We start from the raw sequence: 21283 nt of genomic DNA on the forward strand, positions 1-21283 counted from the left end.
TGACTGGCTAGCTGGCTGACTGGCTAGCTGGCTGACTGGCTAGCTGACTGGCCGGCTGACTGGCTAGCCGGCTGACTGACTGGCCGGCTGGCTGGCTGGCCGGCTGACTGGCTAGCCGGCTGACTGACTAGCCGGCTGACTGTCTAGCTGGCTGACTGGCTGGCTGGCTGGCTGACCAGCTTACTGGATGACTGGCTGACTGGCTAGCTGGCTGACTGGCCAGCTGACTGGCCAGCTGACTGGCTAGCTGGCTGGCTGACTGGCTAGCTGGCTGACTGGCTAGCTGGCTGACTGACCAGCTTACTGGATGACTGGCTGACTGGCTAGCTGGCTGGCTGGCCAGCTGACTGGCTAGCTGGCTGGCTGACTGGCCGGCTGACTGACTACGTTTCAAGTCCAGTCTCTATCCAAACATGATCTATTGACCTCAGAGATACAAATGTTTTTCCCCCTATTTTCTTTTAGGGGGAGTGAACAGAATTTCTAGGTCAGACAAGCCCAAATAATCCCAAACCATTTTCTCCAGAGTTCCTGTCTCTCTCTCTCTCTCCCTCCCCCCTCTCCCTCCCTCCCTCCCTCCCTCCCTCCCTCCCTCCCTCCCTCCTAGATCAATAGACTGCTCTATATTCATAAGGGGCCTCCCTACGGCCATTGACCTCAAGTATTTCCACACATCTGTGCTACTAGCTGATCTACTCACACCAGCATCAGGAGACCCACCACCAGCAGCTCTGTAACAGACTACCACCAGCATCAGGAGACCCACCACCAGTAGCTCTGTAACAGACTACCACCAGCATCAGGAGACCCACCACAAGCAGCCCTGTAACAGACTACCACCAGCATCAGGAGACCCACCACCAGTAGCTCTGTAACAGACTACCACCAGCATCAGGAGACCCACCACAAACAGCCCTGTAACAGACTACCACCAGCATCAGGAGACCCACCACAAGCAGCCCTGTAACAGACTACCACCAGCATCAGGAGACCCACCACCAGCAGCTCTGTAACAGACTACCACCAGTATCAGGAGACCCACCACAAGCAGCCCTGTAACAGACTACCACCAGCATCAGGAGACCCACCACAAACAGCCCTGTAACAGACTACCACCAGTATCAGGAGACCCACCACAAGCAGCCCTGTAACAGACTACCACCAGTATCAGGAGACCCACCACCAGCAGCTCTGTAACAGACTACCACCAGCATCAGGAGACCCACCACCAGCTGCCCTGTAATGGCTCAGACCACTGTTCAAATACTATTTGAAATCATTCAAATACTTTAAAGCGTTTGCTTTAGTCTGCCTGGAGCGCCAGATGGGCGGGGTTTGCACTTTTGCAACCTGTATTCTATTTCTAGATTCTATTGGTTCCAACCTGTATTCTATTTCTAGATTCTATTGGATCCAACCTGTATTCTATTTCTAGATTCTATTGGTTCCAACCTGTATTCTATTTCTAGATTCTATTGGTTCCAACCTGTATTCTATTTCTAGATTCTATTGGTTCCAACCTGTATTCTATTTCTAGATTCTATTGGTTCCAACCTGTATTCTATTTCTAGATTCTATTGGTTCCAACCTGTATTCTATTTCTAGATTCTATTGGTTCCAACCTGTATTCTATTTCTAGATTCTATTGGTTCCAACCTGTATTCTATTTCTAGATTCTATTGGTTCCAACCTGTATTCTATTTCTAGATTCTATTGGTTCCAACCTGTATTCTATTTCTAGATTCTATTGGTTCCAACCTGTATTCTATTTCTAGATTCTATTGGTTCCAACCACTATTCTATTTCTAGATTCTATTGGTTCCATTACACCAGGCAAGCTCAATCAAGCCCAGCTAAATGACTCCAAATTATTTCAAATACGATTTGAACACTATTAAAAATGTACAACGTAAACTTCATGCTTGGTGTATTTCCCATCAAGGATTCTAACAAAGTTAACCCGTTTCTGTCATTAGACTAGTCGTATGAAACAGCATGGTCAGAGATTTACAAGCTATACAGTACCTTCCTATACAGTTTAACAACCTATACACTAACTCTCCATACAGTTTAACAAGCTATACACTACCTTCCCATACAGTTATTCTCACTCTAACTTCCAGCATGTGGCCTCTACTCAAATATGGGGCCCCAGAATGGGGACAGCTTGTACCAATAGCTATATACAGCCATGGTATGACATACCACAGACCTTGCAGAAACAGACTTACTTAAATACCTTTAAAAGAGACATTTTGCAAAGACTCACTAACCATAAAACTGGCCTATCGGGTCATGAAATATCAGTTGCTGCAGGACTACTAGCCTCTTATGTGAAGGTTATTGGCTTTCATCTGGCATAAGAACTGATTTCAGTTCAGCTGACATGAGAACAGATTGCAGTTAATCTGGAATAAGAACAGATTGCAGTTCAGCTGGCATAAGAGCTGATTTCAGTTCAGCTGGAATAAGAACAGATTGCAGTTCAGCTGGAATAAGAACTGATTGCAGTTCAGCTGGAATAAGAACTGATTGCAGTTCAGTTGGCATAAGAACTGATTGCAGTTCAGCTGGAATAAGAACTGATTGCAGTTCAGCTGGAATAAGAACTGATTGCAGTTCACCTGGACTAACAACTGATTGCAGTTCAGCTGGCTTAAGAACAGATTGCAGTTCAGCTGGAATAAGAACTGATTGCAGTTCATCTGGACTAAGAACTGATTGCAGTTCAGCTGGCTTAAGAACAGATTGCAGTTCAGCTGGCATAAGAACTGATTGCAGTTCATCTGGACTAAGAACTGATTGCAGTTCAGCTGGCATAAGAACTGATTGCAGTTCATCTGGACTAAGAACTGATTGCAGTTCAGCTGGCATAAGAACAGATTGCAGTTCAGCTGGCATAAGAACTGATTGCAGTTCATCTGGACTAAGAACTGATTGCAGTTCAGCTGGCATAAGAACAGATTGCAGTTCAGCTGGAATAAGAACTGATTGCAGTTCAGCTGGAATAAGAACTGATTGCAGTTCAGCTGGAATAAGAACTGATTGCAGTTCAGCTGGAATAAGAACTGATTGCAGTTCAGCTGGAATAAGAACTGATTGCAGTTCAGCTGGAATAAGAACTGATTGCAGTTCAGCTGGCATAAGAACTGATTGCAGTTCAGCTGGAATAAGAACTGATTGCAGTTCAGCTGGAATAAGAACTGATTGCAGTTCAGCTGGCATAAGAACTGATTGCAGTTCAGCTGGAATAAGAACAGATTGCAGTTCAGCTGGACTAAGAACTGATTGCAGTTCAGCTGGCATAAGAACAGATTGCAGTTCAGCTGGCATAAGAACTGATTGCAGTTCATCTGGACTAAGAACTGATTGCAGTTCAGCTGGCATAAGAACAGATTGCAGTTCAGCTGGAATAAGAACTGATTGCAGTTCAGCTGGAATAAGAACAGATTGCAGTTCAGCTGGAATAAGAACTGATTGCAGTTCAGCTGGAATAAGAACTGATTGCAGTTCAGCTGGCATAAGAACTGATTGCAGTTCAGCTGGCATAAGAACTGATTGCAGTTCAGCTGGAATAAGAACTGATTGCAGTTCAGCTGGAATAAGAACTGATTGCAGTTCAGCTGGAATAAGAACTGATTGCAGTTCAGCTGGCATAAGAACTGATTGCAGTTCAGCTGGAATAAGAACTGATTGCAGTTCAGCTGGCATAAGAACTGATTGCAGTTCATCTGGACTAAGAACTGATTGCAGTTCAGCTGGCATAAGAACTGATTGCAGTTCATCTGGACTAGGAACTGATTGCAGTTCAGCTGGAATAAGAACTGATTGCAGTTCATCTGGAATAAGAACTGATTGCAGTTCATCTGGACTAAGAACTGATTGCAGTTCAGCTGGACTAAGAACTGATTGCAGTTCAGCTGGCATAAGAACAGATTGCAGTTCATCTGGACTAAGAACTGATTGCAGTTCAGCTGGACTAAGAACTGATTGCAGTTCAGCTGGCATAAGAACAGATTGCAGTTCAGCTGGAATAAGAACTGATTGCAGTTCAGCTGGAATAAGAACTGATTGCAGTTCAGCTGGAATAAGAACTGATTGCAGTTCAGCTGGAATAAGAACTGATTGCAGTTCAGCTGGAATAAGAACTGATTGCAGTTCAGCTGGAATAAGAACTGATTGCAGTTCAGCTGGAATAAGAACTGATTGCAGTTCAGCTGGAATAAGAACTGATTGCAGTTCAGCTGGCATAAGAACTGATTGCAGTTCAGCTGGCATAAGAACTGATTGCAGTTCAGCTGGAATAAGAACTGATTGCAGTTCAGCTGGCATAAGAACTGATTGCAGTTCAGCTGGACTAAGAACTGATTGCAGTTCAGCTGGAATAAGAACTGATTGCAGTTCAGTTGGAATAAGAACTGATTGCAGTTCAGCTGGAATAAGAACTGATTGCAGTTCAGCTGGAATAAGAACTGATTGCAGTTCAGCTGGAATAAGAACTGATTGCAGTTCAGCTGGCATAAGAACTGATTGCAGTTCAGCTGGAATAAGAACTGATTGCAGTTCAGCTGGCATAAGAACTGATTGCAGTTCAGCTGGAATAAGAACAGATTGCAGTTCAGCTGGACTAAGAACTGATTGCAGTTCAGCTGGCATAAGAACAGATTGCAGTTCAGCTGGCATAAGAACTGATTGCAGTTCATCTGGACTAAGAACTGATTGCAGTTCAGCTGGCATAAGAACAGATTGCAGTTCAGCTGGAATAAGAACTGATTGCAGTTCAGCTGGCATAAGAACTGATTGCAGTTCAGCTGGAATAAGAACTGATTGCAGTTCAGCTGGAATAAGAACTGATTGCAGTTCAGCTGGAATAAGAACTGATTGCAGTTCAGCTGGCATAAGAACTGATTGCAGTTCAGCTGGAATAAGAACTGATTGCAGTTCAGCTGGCATAAGAACTGATTGCAGTTCATCTGGACTAAGAACTGATTGCAGTTCAGCTGGCATAAGAACTGATTGCAGTTCATCTGGACTAAGAACTGATTGCAGTTCAGCTGGACTAAGAACTGATTGCAGTTCAGCTTGAATAAGAACTGATTGCAGTTCATCTGGACTAAGAACTGATTGCAGTTCAGCTGGCATAAGAACAGATTGCAGTTCAGCTGGAATAAGAACTGATTGCAGTTCAGCTGGACTAAGAACTGATTGCAGTTCAGCTGGACTAAGAACTGATTGCAGTTCAGCTGGACTAAGAACTGATTGCAGTTCAGCTGGCATAAGAACAGATTGCAGTTCAGCTGGAATAAGAACTGATTGCAGTTCAGCTGGAATAAGAACTGATTGCAGTTCAGCTGGAATAAGAACTGATTGCAGTTCAGCTGGAATAAGAACTGATTGCAGTTCAGCTGGAATAAGAACTGATTGCAGTTCAGCTGGAATAAGAACTGATTGCAGTTCAGCTGGAATAAGAACTGATTGCAGTTCAGCTGGAATAAGAACTGATTGCAGTTCAGCTGGAATAAGAACTGATTGCAGTTCAGCTGGAATAAGAACTGATTGCAGTTCAGCTGGCATAAGAACTGATTGCAGTTCAGCTGGCATAAGAACTGATTGCAGTTCAGCTGGAATAAGAACTGATTGCAGTTCAGCTGGAATAAGAACTGATTGCAGTTCAGCTGGAATAAGAACTGATTGCAGTTCAGCTGTAATAAGAACTGATTGCAGTTCAGCTGGAATAAGAACTGATTGCAGTTCAGCTGGCATAAGAACTGATTGCAGTTCAGCTGGAATAAGAACTGATTGCAGTTCAGCTGGCATAAGAACTGATTGCAGTTCATCTGGACTAAGAACTGATTGCAGTTCAGCTGGCATAAGAACTGATTGCAGTTCATCTGGACTAAGAACTGATTGCAGTTCAGCTGGAATAAGAACTGATTGCAGTTCAGCTGGAATAAGAACTGATTGCAGTTCAGCTATCAATGAAGTGGGTTGGATACTGATACTGTTTTACATGTTTAACAAAAAAAGTATTAAAAAAATTGTAAAATAATCTCTCTAACCACATACTAATATTATGTCTAGGTTTCAGATAGATAGGCTAAATATGAACACTATCCTGTGTAATCAAAGCTAGGCTAAATATGAACACTATCCTGTGTTATCATAGCTAGGCTAAATATCAACACTATCCTGTGTTATCATAGCTAGGCTAAATATCAACACTATCCTGTGTAATCATAGCTAGGCTAAATATCAACACTATCCTGTGTTATCATAGCTAGGCTAAATATCAACACTATCCTGTGTTATCATAGCTAGGCTAAATATCAACACTATCCTGTGTTATCATAGCTAGGCTAAATATCAACACTATCCTGTGTTAGCATAGCTAGGCTAAATATCAACACTATCCTGTGTAATCATAGCTAGGCTAAATATGAACACTATCCTGTGTTATCATAGCTAGGCTAAATATCAACACTATCCTGTGTTATCATAGCTAGGCTAAATATCAACACTATCCTGTGTTATCATAGCTAGGCTAAATATGAACACTATCCTGGGGTATGATAGCTAGGCTAAATATCAACACTATCCTGTGCAATTATAGCTAGGCTAAATATCAACACTATCCTGTGTAATTATAACTAGGCTAAATATCAACACTATCCTGTGTTATCATAGCTAGGCTAAATATCAACACTATCCTGTGTTAGCATAGCTAGGCTAAATATCAACACTATCCTGTGTTATCATAGCTAGGCTAAATATCAACACTATCCTGTGTTATCATAGCTAGGCTAAATATGAACACTATCCTGTGTAATCATAGATAGGCTAAATATCAACACTATCCTGTGTTATCATAGCTAGGCTAAATATCAACACTATCCTGTGTAATCATAGCTAGGCTAAATATCAACACTATCCTGTGTAATCATAGCTAGGCTAAATATCAACACTATCCTGGGGTATTCTAGAAGCTTCACGTCCAAAGCAATATCCTGATTTTTAATCTGAAGATCTCTGAGGTTTTTTACACTGAAATGACATGGTCTAGGTTGCATTCTATTGGCCTTCTTAATACTCTGAGTCAAAGTATTTTATTTTTAAGAATTATATTCCAAGGTGGCGGTTAGTCCATGAGTTATTGCAGTAGTATTGTAGCATTCAATTCGAGGACAACAAAAAACAACAACAAAGGTATTGGCTGGCAATCTATACTATTTTTATAAAGATTAGCACCGCATGGGACAACCTAGCCTCAACTAAATCAGTCTGGTTTTCACCACTATGATTCTTAGCCTGGTCCCAGATCTGTTAGTGCTGTCTTGCCACTTTCATGGTCATTGGCATATCAAACAAACCAAGCAACCAAACAAACCACAGGAGTTGGCTATAAGGCACAAACAGATCAGGGCTCGTAATCAAAAAGCATCTCAGAGTATTAAGTGCTGATCTAGGATCAGATTTCCCCCCCTGTCCATATAATGCTATTCATTATGATTTAAAAAGCAAAAAGGCAAAACTGATAATCCTATGTCAGCACTTTAACTTTGAGACACTTTTTGACACACAGGCCCTAGATCAGACTAGATCCCTGCCTTGGTTTTAACTTGCTCCGGTGTAGGTTTCCCAAAGCTTTGCCGTTTCCTGGACCAGGCAAATGACCAGCCACCTCGCCATTGGTTCTGATTTACTATTCGAGGTCAGCATGATAGTGTGAAAAGGGCATAGGTTTCTCAGTACCTTTCCATTGCCAAGAGGCAGTTCTCCATGGTTCTGAGTCTGGTTCTGCCTGAACTTCTCCTGTAGCGTCTCAGCCAGCTGGCACAGCAGGAAGCCATTGTCCAAACGCTCCATGAAGCTCTCTGCTGTGATCTCCAGACCTGAGGTGGAGAGGTATGTGGAGGGAAGGAGAGACATTAAATAGATGTTAATACTCTGAGATGCTTTGTGATTACGAGCCCATTATATCTCTCTCTCTCTCTCTCTCTCTCTCTCTCTCTCTCTCTCTCTCTCTCTCTCTCTCTCTCTCTCTCTCTCTCTCTCTCTCTCTCTCTCTCTCTCTCTCTCTCTCTCTCTCCTCTCTCTCTCTCTCTCTCTCTCCTCTCTCCCTCTCTCTCTATATATATATATATATATATATATATATATTACTGTTCAAAAGTTTGGGGTTACTTAGAAATGTCCTTGCTTTTGAAAGAAAAGCACATTTTGTTGTCCATTAAAATAACATCAAATTGATCAGAAATACAGTGTAGACATTGTTAATGTTGTAAATGACAATTGTAGCTAGAAACGGGTGATTTTTTTTAAATGGAATATCTACACAGGCGTACAGAGGTCCATTATCAGCAACCATCACTCCTGTGTTCCAATGGTACGTTGTGTTAGCTAATCCAAGTTTATCATTTCAAAAGGCTAATTGATCATTAGAAAACCCTTTTGCAATTATGTTAGCGCAGCTGAAAACTGTTGTTCTGTTTAAAGAAGCAATAAAACGGTCCTTCTTTAGACTAGTTGAGTATTTGGAGCATCAGCATTTGTGGGTTCGATTACAGGCTCAAAATGGCCAGAAACAAAGAACTTTCTTCTGAAACTCGTCAATCTTCTTGTTCTGAGAAATGAAGGCTGTTCCGTGTGAGAAATTGCCAAGAAACTGAAGATCTGTTTACTACTCCCTTCAGAGAACAGCGCAAACTGGCTCTAACCAGAATAGAAAGAGGAGTGGGAGGCCCCGGTGCACAACTGAGCAAGAGGACAAGTACATTAGAGTGTCTAGTTTGAGAACAGACGCCTCACAAGTCCTCAATCGGCAGCTTCATTAAATAGTACCCGCAAAACACCAGTCTCAACGTCAACAGTGAAGAGGCGACTCCGGGATGCTGACCTTCTAAGCAGAGTTACAAAGAAAAAGCCATATCTCAGACTGGCCAATACAAACAAAAAGATTAAGACGGGCAAAAGAACACAGACACTGGACAGAGGAACTCTGCCTAGAAGGCCGGCATCCCGGAGTCGCCTCTTCACTGTTGACGTTGAGACTGGATCTTTAAGCTGAAGATAATTAAGAGTCCAAGTGTGCCGTGTTGGTAAAGGTTCTGCCTATAAGATAATGGTGAAGAAATGTAAGATTTACATTTACATTTTAGTCATTTAGCAGACGCTCTTATGCAGAGCGACTTACAGTAGTGAATGCATACATTTCATACATTTTTTTTTTTTTTTTTGGACAGTAGCCTACAGTTCCTAAAGCATGTGTGACTGAAAACACTGTATGTCATAAGAGAGAGCAACAAAGACACAGTCTTACTGATAGTAAGGCCATGTGAACAGCTCTTAGACCTAGCATGCTGCATAACATGACACAGTCAGACTAATACAGGCCAGGGGCCATCTGATTCTGCACAGTAATGATACACTCTCCAGAGATCTCTCTCTCTCACTCACTCACTCACTCACTCACTCACTCACTCACTCACTCACTCACTCACTCACTCACTCACTCACTCACTCACTCACTCACTCACTCACTCACTCACTCACTCACTCACTCACTCACTCACTCACTCACTCACTCACTCACTCACTCACACACACACACTGATCAACATGTGTTATTCCTAGTTGACTGGCATACAGACAACCATTCCTTCTCAGTTAGATCATTCTGACTGCAATAGGAGGTGGCAGGGGGGGCAGGGGGGGGGCGTCTCACTGTGGAAAAGAAACCAGGGGGATTTCTGTCTTCATCTATTTTTCTTTTGGTAGAGAGAGGAGGGGGCTGGAGAAGAAGGAGGGTTAGGGTTTGGTAGAGAGAGGAGAGGGCTGGAGAAGGGGGGTTAGGGTTTGGTAGAGGGAGGAGGGGGGGTTAGGGTTTGGTAGAGAGTGGAGGGGGCTGGAGGAGAAGGGGGGGTTAGGGTTTGGTAGAGAGAGGAGGGCTCTGGAGGAGAAGGGGGGTTAGGGTTTGGTAGAGAGAGGAGGGGGCTAGAGGAGAAGGAGGGGGGGTTAGGGTTTGGTAGAGGGAGGGGGCTGGAGAGGAAGGAGGGGGGTTAGGGTTTGGTAGAGGGAGGAGGGGGCTGGAGGAGAAGGAGGGGAGTTAGGGTTTGGTAGAGAGAGGAGGGGGCTGGAGTGGAAGGAGGGGGGTTAGGGTTTGGTAGAGGAGGGGGCTGGAGAAGAAGGGGGGGTTAGGGTTTGGTAGAGGGAGGAGAGGGCTGGAGGAGAAGGAAGGGGGTTAGGGTTTGGTAGAGAGAGGAGGGGGCTGGAGAGAAAAGAGGGGAGGTGGGTTCAGGGGTTTTAATGAGTTCCAAATGTTGTAATTGATCCAAGAGGATGGAGGGAGAGACAGGGAGAGAGAGAGAGAGAGAGAGAGAGAGAGAGAGAGAGAACTTGGGAAATACCCTTTATTCCTGCCTTATTCTCATGCAGTAACACTTTCTATTAACTATCCTTTATAAACCATACATCATTAGTAAATAAATCAACTATTAACAAATGATTTATAAATGTTGTAAAAGATTAGTACATTATTAGCAACTATATTACTTAAACATTCACAAATCAATATATTTACTAATAATGTACTAGTTTTACAAACATTTATAAATAATTATAAATCATTTGCTAATATTTAGTTAATTATTTACGAATGACCTGGCTTATAAAGCATACTTAATCTAAAGTGTTACCATCCCCTGGGCCCTCATCAGAGAATGGCTGTTTTCAAAGCAAATCTGAGATTTACATTTTTAATTTAACCTTTATTTAACAAGGCGAGTCAGATAAGCACAAATTCTTATTTACAATGACGGCCTACCGGGGAACAGTGGGGTTAAACTGCCTTGTTCAGGGGCAGAACGACAGATTTTTACCTTGTCAGTTCTGGGATTCAATCCAGCAACCTTTCGGTTTACTGGCCCAACGTTCTAACCACTCTAGCCAAAGTACATATATTATATGTCTTGTTTATTGAGGCCTTTTCAAACATATGTACAGGATTAAGAACAAAACATTTTTTTTTTTTAAGTGAGAAGTCGGCATTGGTCTGAAGCCGAAAAAGAAAGGAAATTCACATGAGCACCACAATGCCTACCACCCATGCTATACCAAGGTTTTCCAGCACACAGCTTTAGCTTACTTTGACCTAAGTTGCTCTATTGTATTTCAATCAATGTGTAGGATTGCTTAATATTCAAACCTTCTCAAAACAGCCTAATTCATACTCTTAGAGGAAGTGCTCCACAAAAAAAAAAAAAAGTGATTTGTACTGTATCAGACTTGAATTTCAATAGAGATAAAAGCTCTAATCAAATCCAGACATATTAATGTGCTTTAGAACGATACTTTTGGTTTGGGCTGGAAAGGGATTATTCTCGGGATGGAACGTTTGTAAAATACCAGGAAAATATTCAACTCGAGTCTGTAGCTCATTGTTTCGATGTTTAGGGTTTCTGATGAACCATGATGTGTAGGTATAATCATAGTGACATTGGACTAGTGCACTTACAAGTGTCTTTGGGGTTTTCGAAAGAAAACTAAAGTGCTGTCTAAGGCACTGCATCTCAGTGCAAGAGGCTTCACTACAGTCCCTGGTTCGAATCCGTGATTGGGAGTCCCATAGGGCGTCGTCCGGGTTTGGCCAGGGTATGCAGTCATTGTAAATAAGAATATTTAAATAATTTTTCCACAGGTGGACTCCGATGAAGTTGTAGAAACATCTCAAGGATGATCGATGGAAACTGGATGCACCTGAGCTCAATTTCGAGACTCATTGCAAAGGGTCTGAATACTTATGAAAATAAGGTATTTATGTCTTTTTCCACATTTTGTTACATTAAAGCCTTATTCTAAAATTGATTAAATAAATACAAATCCTCATCAATCTACACACAATACTCCATAATGACATCACAATACTCCATAATGACATCACAATACCCCATAATGACATCACAATACCCCATAATGACATCACAATATCCCATAATGACATCACAATACCCCATAATGAGAAAACGAAAACAGGTTTTTAGAAGTGTTTAAGGATCTGGGGACCTATGCCAAATCTTTTCAGTCTCCTGAGGGGCAAAAGGCGTTGTCGTGCCCTCTACACGACTTTGTTGGTGTGTTTGGATCATGATAGTTCAATGGTGATGTGGACACCAAGGAACTTGACACTCTTGACCCGCTCCACTACAGCCCTGTTGTTAATGGGTGCCTGTTCGGCCCTCCTTTTCCTGTACTTCACAATCATCACTTTTGCCTTGCTCACGTCAGGGGGAGAGGCTGTTGTTCTGGCACCACACTGCCAGGTCTCTGACCTCCTCCCTTTAGTCTCATCGTTGTCGGTGATCAGGCGTACCACCATTGTGTCGTCAGAGTTCTGCATGGCCACACAGTCGTGGGTGAACATGGAGTACAGGAGGGGACTAAACACGCACCCCTGAGGGGTCCCCGTGTTGAGGATCATGAACTCATTATCTTGACAGTCTGTTTAAATGGACAGTCTGTTTAAATGGACAGTAAGCTTTTGTTGTTCTTCATTCACTCTACTAATAGAATGTTTATTTATCTTGCTTGTTAAAATGTAATTGTCTAAAACAGTTGATGTGTTGAAAACAGTCCCATAGCTAACCAAGTTTGTAAGCATTGCCGTTTTCTTTTGACTGTGAAAAGATCGCACAAGCAAAAGCAAAGATGTTGACGTTAAACCCTGGGTACACCTGCACTTCCTGACAACTTTTTACCTGGATGGCGACTTCAGGTTTTCGGGAATACATTGAAAGCACCTGGACACTGCTGTGTTAATCAAATTTGGATTATAATGACAAGAAGAAAATGTAATTGAAAGAGGAAGGAGCGTACTGAAATCAATGCATACGGTAAGAGACCTTTATATCTCAGTGTTTTAGAACAGCTGAGATTCAGCTGAAAAGAGGTTGTTAGCATGGTCAAAAATGCTACAAAAAGGTAGCACATCATTGGTTCTTAATAATGGACAGAAATTATCACCTGAGAGTGATAATTTTTTAATTAAATAAAAACTGCTGCACCTACAAACTTTGTCAATCCGCCAATTGTTTATTCAATGATCACTTTATAGACACAATAGTCTCGTTTTAATTTGATGTCTAGAATTTGAGCTAGGTAGGCAGCAGAAAATACTCTGAACACTAAATCAAATCAAATTTATTTGTCACATACACATGGTTAGCAGATGTTAATGCAAGTGTAGCGAAATGCTTGTGCTTCTAGTTCCGACCGTGCAGTAATATCTAACAAGTAATATAACCTAACAATTCCACAACAACTACCTTATGCACACAAGTGTAAAGGAATGAATACGAATATGTACATTAAAATATATAAATGATTGATGGCCGAACGGCATAGGCAAGATGCAGTAGATGGTATAGAGTACAGTATATACATATGAGATGAGTAATGTAGGGTATGAAAACATATAAAGTGGCATTGTTTAAAGTGACTAGTGATACATTTAATTACATCAAGATGGTAAGATGCAGTAGATGGTATGGCGTACAGTATATACATATGAGATGAGTAATGTAGGGTATGTAAACATTATATAAAGTGGCTAGTGATACATTTATTACATACATTTTTCCATTATTAAAGTGGCTGTTGTTGAGTGATTATGTTGGCAGCAGCCTCTCTGTGTTAGTGATGGCTGTTTAACAGTCTGATGGCCTTGAGATAGAAGCTGTTTTTCAGTCTCTCGGTCCCCGCTTTGATGCACCTGTACTGACCTCGCCTTCTGGATGATAGCGGGGTGAACAGGCAGTGGCTCAGGTGGTTGTTGTCCATGATGATCTTTTTGGCCTTCCTGTGACATCGGGTGGTGTAGGTGTCCTGGAGGGCAGGTAGTTTGCCCCCGGTGATGCGTTGTGCAGACCTCACTACCCTCTGGAGAGCCTTACGGTTGTGGGCGGAGCAGTTGCCGTACCAGGCGGTGATACAGCCCGACAGGATGCTCTCAATTGTGCATCTGTAAAAGTTTGTGAGTGTTTTTGGTGACAAGCCAAATTTCTTCAGCCTCCTGAGGTTGAAGAGGCGCTGCTGCGCCTTCTTCACCACGCTGTCTGTGTGGGTGGACCATTTCAGTTTGTCTGTGATGTGAAACGCTGAGGAATTTAAAACTCTCCACCCTCTCCTAAATTGCTAAACGACCCTGTTAAAAATCCGGTACGTTTTTCCTCGGTAAAGGCCGCACGGCTCATGACGTTAGGCAGGGAGTGTATTGTGTATCTCCAATCAGGTTGATTTGTGAATTTTCATTGACATTGACTATAGATATAATGCTTTAACCAATGTCATACTATCGTGGGGGGGGAACAATCTTTTTCATGTAATTGTCAAATCTAGACCAGAGATGAACATTCCGGAAGATCATCAAGGAAGATATCGTCATCAGTAGCTGATTATTTGCAAACTGGTAGGGAGCGCGAGGCCAGATAAACCTTGTGATGTATCTGTTTCCTGTAGTCTCCTCTCTCCCCCCCCCCCCCGGGGCTAACCAGACCACATCAGAGGCCATACCTCATATCTCAGCTCAGCTGGCTACCCAATGCTAACAGATAGGGACGCACACACACTTCCTAATGCTAACAGATAGGGACTGACACAGATAGGAAGACAGTGTCAATATAGGGTCAGATAGGATCAAACGTTACATGCTGATTTGAAGCACTTCCTGGAATAGGAAGTGTTGAAAAATCAAGATGGATTATACAGTAGTCTACAGCTGAACTTCTTTCTATCATACATTGTACAGTAGGCTTTTAAAGATGCTAATAATAGCCATTATTCAATTAGGAGAAGGTTACAATGTGTGTGTGACACACTCAGGGGCGTACTGGCCGAAATGCCAGATGGGCTGGTCCATTTTAAGCCCAGTGGGCCTGTCTAATTATTATTATCTGGCTAATAATGAGGACCTCAAGGGAATAAAAAAAAATGGGCTGATGTGTTAGAAATGCCAGGGCTGATTTCTGGTCCCAGTCAGCCCCTGGACACAATCTCCATTCCAGACTCATTAACGATTGATTGTCTAATGACCTTCAGATCAACAGGATAATGCAAATCCATTGAGAATCCATTCAAATTAAAGGAAATAGTAAACAATGGCTGAAGCTGATTAGGCTACAAAAGTATCTGCACAATAACTCACTCACTCACTCACTCACTCACTCACTCACTCACTCACTCACTCACTCACTCACTCACTCACTCACTCACTCACTCACTCACTCACTCACTCACTCACTGACTCACTGACTAACAGCAAACAACAGGCCATCACCTGTGTTTAAGGTGTACACAACGTGGTGTAACACAGTTAGATGATTGTTTGTTGAACAGGATATGCTTTGGACAGCTTTGCAAATCAGACACAGCAACATGAAATTGCTTCCTGAACTATGATCAGTCAAAGTTACAACCCCATGACTGAAACAGCATGCAGAGACTGGTTTGGCTGTTGTATTTTTACAAACATGTTTACCTTTACTCAACACAACACACATGCTTATTAGATATCATGCTTCAGTAACCCAGCCTGGATCCCAAAGAGAACATTCCTCAGTAGCCCAGCCTGGATCCCAAAGAGAACATTCCTCAGTAGCCCAGCCTAGATCCCAAAGAGAACATGTCTCAGTAACCCAGCCTGGATCCCAAAGAGAACATTCCTCAGTAACCCAGCCTGGATCCCAAAGAGAACATGCCTCAGTAACCCAGCCTAGATCCCAAAGAGAACATGTCTCAGTAACCCAGCCTGGATCCCAAAGAGAACATGTCTCAGTAACCCAGCCTGGATCCCAAAGAGAACATGTCTCAGTAACCCAGCCTGGATCCCAAAGAGAACATTCCTCAGTAACCCAGCCTGGATCCCAAAGAGAACATGCCTCAGTAACCCAGCCTGGATCCCAAAGAGGCCATACCTCAGTAACCCAGCCTAGATCCCAAAGAGGCCATGCCTCAGTAACCCAGCCTGGATCCCAAAGAGAACATTCCTCAGTAACCCAGCCTGGATCCCAAAGAGAACATGTCTCAGTAACCCAGCCTGGATCCCAAAGAGGCCATGCCTCAGTAACCCAGCCTGGATCCCAAAGAGGCCATACCTCAGTAACCCAGCCTAGATCCCAAAGAGAACATTCCTCAGTAGCCCAGCCTAGATCCCAAAGAGAACACGTCTCAGTAACCCAGCCTGGATCCCAAAGAGAACATGTCTCAGTAACCCAGCCTGGATCCCAAAGAGAACATGTCTCAGTAACCCAGCCTGGATCCCAAAGAGAACATTCCTCAGTAACCCAGCCTGGATCCCAAAGAGAACATGCCTCAGTAACCCAGTCTGGATCCCAAAGAGAACATGTCTCAGTAACCCAGCCTGGATCCCAAAGAGAACATTCCTCAGTAACCCAGCCTGGATCCCAAAGAGAACATGTCTCAGTAACCCAGCCTGGATCCCAAAGAGGCCATACCTCAGTAACCCAGCCTAGATCCCAAAGAGAACATTCCTCAGTAGCCCAGCCTAGATCCCAAAGAGAACATGTCTCAGTAACCCAGCCTGGATCCCAAAGAGAACATGTCTCAGTAACCCAGCCTGGATCCCAAAGAGAACATTCCTCAGTAACCCAGCCTGGATCCCAAAGAGAACATGTCTCAGTAACCCAGCCTGGATCCCAAAGAGAACATTCCTCAGTAACCCAGCCTGGATCCCAAAGAGAACATGTCTCAGTAACCCAGCCTGGATCCCAAAGAGAACATGTCTCAGTAACCCAGCCTGGATCCCAAAGAGAACATGTCTCAGTAACCCAGCCTGGATCCCAAAGAGAACATGTCTCAGTAACCCAGCCTGGATCCCAAAGAGAACATGCCTCAGTAACCCAGCCTGGATCCCAAAGAGAACATTCCTCAGTAACCCAGCCTGGATCCCAAAGAGAACATGCCTCAGTAACCCAGTCTGGATCCCAAAGAGAACATGTCTCAGTAACCCAGCCTGGGTCCCAAAGAGAACATTCCTCAGTAACCCAGCCTGGATCCCAAAGAGAACATTCCTCAGTAACCCAGCCTGGATCCCAAAGAGGCCATGCCTCAGTAACCCAGCCTGGATCCCAAAGAGAACATTCCTCAGTAACCCAGCCTGGATCCCAAAGAGAACATGTCTCAGTAACCCAGCCTGGATCCCAAAGAGGCCATACCTCAGTAACCCAGCCTAGATCCCAAAGAGAACATTCCTCAGTAGCCCAGCCTAGATCCCAAAGAGAACATGTCTCAGTAACCCAGCCTGGATCCCAAAGAGAACATGTCTCAGTAACCCAGCCTGGATCCCAAAGAGAACATGTCTCAGTAACCCAGCCTGGATCCCAAAGAGAACATTCCTCAGTAACCCAGCCTGGATCCCAAAGAGAACATGTCTCAGTAACCCAGCCTGGATCCCAAAGAGAACATTCCTCAGTAACCCAGCCTGGATCCCAAAGAGAACATGTCTCAGTAACCCAGCCTGGATCCCAAAGAGAACATGTCTCAGTAACCCAGCCTGGATCCCAAAGAGAACATGTCTCAGTAACCCAGCCTGGATCCCAAAGAGAACATTCCTCAGTAACCCAGCCTGGATCCCAAAGAGTGGGTTACTGTTGAGGAGTGACAGACTCTATCCTAGCTGGAGGGGTGCTCTCATCTTATCTACGAACATAGACAGGGCTCTAAGTCCTCTAGCTCCACAATGAGATAGGGTGCAGGCCAGGCAGCAGGCTGTTAGCCAGCCTGCCAGCTTAGTGGAGTCTGCCACTAGCACAGTCAGTGTAGTCAGCTCAGCTATCCCCGTTGAGACCGTGTCTGTGCCTCGACCTGGGTTGGGCAAAACTAAACATGGCGGTGTTCGCCTTAGCAATCTCACTAGAATAAAGACCTCCTCCATCCCTGCCATTATTGAAAGAGATTGTGATACATCTCAAAATAGAGCTACTTAATGTTAGATCCCTCACTTCCAATGCAGTTATAGTCAATGAACTAATCACTGATCATAATCTTGATGTGATTGGCCTGACTGAAACATGGCTTAAGCCTGATGAATTTACTGTGTTAAATGAGGCCTCACCCCCTGGTTACGCTAGTGACCATATCCCCCGTGCATCCCGCAAAGGCGGAGGTGTTGCTAACATTTACGACAGCAAATTTCAATTAACAAAAAAAAAACCCAGACTTTTTCTTCTTTTGAGCTTCTAGTCATGAAATCTATGCAGCCTACTCAATCACTTTTTATAGCTACTGTTTACAGGCCTCCTGGGCCATATACAGCGTTCCTCACTGAGTTCCCTGAATTCCTATCAGACCTTGTTGTCATAGCAAATAATATTCAAATTTTTGGTGACTTTAATATTCACATGGAAAAGTCCACAGACCCACTCCAAAAGGCTTTCGGAGCCATCATCGACTCAGTGGGTTTTGTCCAACATGTCTCTGGACCTACTCACTGCCACAGTCATACTCTGGACCTAGTTTTGTCCCATGGAATAAATGTTGTGGATCTTAATGTTTTTCCTCATAATCGTGGTTCTTAATGTTTTTCCTCATAATCCTGAACTATCGGACCACCATTTTATTACATTTGCAATCACAACAAATAATCTGCTCAGACCCCAACCAAGGAGCATTAAAAGTCGTGCTATAAATTGTCAGACAACCCAAAGATTCCTTGATGCCCTTCCAGACTCCCTCTACCTACCCAAGGACATAAGAGTACAAAAATCAGTTAACCACCTAACTGAGGAACTCAATTTAACCTTGCGCAATACCCTAGATGCAGTCGCACCCCTAAAAACTAAAAACATTTGTCATAAGAAACTAGCTCCCTGGTATACAGAAAATACCCGAGCTCTGAAGCAAGCTTCCAGAAAATTGGAACGGAAATGGCGCCACACCAAACTGGAAGTCTTCCGACTAGCTTGGAAAGACAGTACCGTGCAGTATCGAAGAGCCCTCACTGCTGCTCCATCATCCTATTTTTCCAACTTAATTGAGGAAAATAAGAACAATCCGAAATTTATTTTTGATACTGTCGCAAAGCTAACTAAAAAGCAGCATTCCCCAAGAGAGGATGGCTCTCACTTCAGCAGTGATAAATTCATGAACTTCTTTGAGGGAAAGGTCATGATCATTAGAAAGCAAATAACGGACTCCTCTTTAAATCTGCGTATTCCTCCAAAGCTCCGTTGTCCTGAGTCTGCACAACTCTGCCAGGACCCTAGGATCAAGGGAGACACTCAAGTGTTTTAGTACTATATCTCTTGACACGATGATGAAAATAATAATGGCCTTTAAACCTTCAAGCTGCATACTGGACCCTATTCCAACTAAACTACTGAAAGAGCTGCTTCCTGTGCTTGGCCCTCCTATGTTGAACATAATAAACAGCTCTCTATCCACCGGATGTGTACCAAACTCACTAAAAGTGGCAGTAATAAAGCCTCTCTTGAAAAAGCCAAACCTTGACCCAGAAAATATTAAAAACTAATCGGCCTATATCGAATCTTCCATTCCTCTCAACATTTTGAGAAAAAGCTGTTGCCCAGCAACTCACTGCCTTCCTGAAGATAAACAATGCATACGAAATGCTTCAGTCTGGTTCTAGACCCCATCATAGCACTGAGACTGCACTTGTGAAGGTGGTAAATTACCTTTTAATGGCGTCAGACCGAGGCTCTGCATTTGTCCTCGTGCTCCTAGACCTCAGTGCTGCTTTTGATAACATCGATCACCACATTCTTTTGGAGAGATTGGAAACCCAAATTGGTCTACATGGACAAGTTCTGGCCTGGTTTAGATCTTATCTGTCGGAAAGATATCAGTTTGTCTCTGTGAATGGTTTGTCCTCTGGCAAATCAACTGTACATTTCGGTGTTCCTCAAGGTTCCGTTTTAGGACCACTATTGTTTTCACTATATATTTTACCTCTTGGGGATGTCATTAGAAAACATAATGTTAACTTTTACTGCTATGCGGATGACACACAGCTGTACATTTCAATGAAACATGGTGAAGCCCCAAAACTGCCCTTGCTAGAAGCCTGTGTTTCAGACATAAGGAAGAGGATGGCTGTAAACTTTCTACTTTTAAACTCGGACAAAACAGAGATGCTTGTTCTAGGTCCCAAGAGACAAAGAGATCTTCTGTTGAATCTGACAATTAATCTTGATGGTTGTATAGTAGTCTCAAATAAAACCATGAAGGACCTCGGCCTTACTCTGGACCCTGATCTCTCTTTTGACAAACATGTCAAGACTGTTTCAAGGACAGCTTTTTTCCATCTACGTAACATTGCAAAAATCAGAAACTTTCTGTCCAAAAATGATGCAGAAATATTTATCCCTGCTTTTGTTACTTCTAGGTTAGACTACTTTCCGGCTACCCGGATAAAGCACTAAATATACTTCAGTTAGTGCTAAACACGGCTGCTAGAATCCTGACTAGAACCCAAAGATTTGATCATATTACTCCAGTGCTAGCCTCCCTACACTGGCTTCCTGTTAATGCAAGGGCTGATTTCAAGGTTTCACTGCTAACCTACAAAGCATTACATGGGCTTGCTCCTACCTATCTTTCCGATTTGGTCCTGCCGTACATACCTACACGTACGCTACGGTCACAAGACGCAGGCCTCCTAATTGTCCCTAGAATTTCTAAGCAAACAGCTGGAGGCAGGGCTTTCTCCTATAGAGCTCCATTTTTATGGAATGGTCTGCCTACCCATGTGAGAGACGCAGACTCGGTCTCAACCTTTAAGTCTTTATTGAAGACTCATCTCTTCAGTAGCTCCTATGATTGAGTGTAGTCTGGCCCAGGAGTGTGAAGGTGAAAGGAAAGGCACTGGAGCAACGAACCGCCCTTGCTGTCTCTGCCTGGCCGGTTCCCCTCTCTCCACTGGGATTCTCTGCCTCTAACCCTATTACAGGGGCTGAGTCACTGGCTTACTGGTGCTCTTCCATGCCGTCCCTAGGAGGGGTGCGTCACTTGAGTGGGTTGTCACTGACGTGGTCTTCCTGTCTGGGTTGGCGCCCCCCCCTTGGGCTGTGCCGTGGCGGAGATCTTTGTGGGCTATACTCGGCCTTGTCTCAGGATGGTAAGTTGGTGGTTGAAGATATCCCTCTAGTGGTGTGGGGGCTGTGCTTTGGCAAAGTGGGTGGGGTTATATCCTGCCTGTTTGGCCCTGTCCGGGGTATCATCGGATGGGGCCACAGTGTCTCCTGACCCCTCCTGTCTC

The 21283-nt window shown here is 43.5% G+C and overlaps 1 protein-coding gene across 2 annotated transcripts in view; it reads right to left on the bottom strand.

Annotated features, from left to right (window-relative positions):
* LOC106561804 (growth arrest-specific protein 2) overlaps positions 1–21283 on the bottom strand; it is a 74564-nt gene that overhangs the window by 17538 nt on the left and 35743 nt on the right. For both annotated transcript variants that reach the window (XM_014126049.2, XM_014126051.2), the window contains exon 3: positions 7750–7889. In XM_014126049.2, the coding sequence (XP_013981524.1) occupies positions 7750–7889 (140 nt within the window). The remainder of the gene's footprint in view (positions 1–7749; positions 7890–21283) is intronic.

This window comes from Salmo salar, chromosome ssa10 (assembly GCF_905237065.1).
Source record: "Salmo salar chromosome ssa10, Ssal_v3.1, whole genome shotgun sequence".
In the NCBI taxonomy this organism is placed as follows: Eukaryota; Metazoa; Chordata; class Actinopteri; order Salmoniformes; family Salmonidae; genus Salmo; species Salmo salar.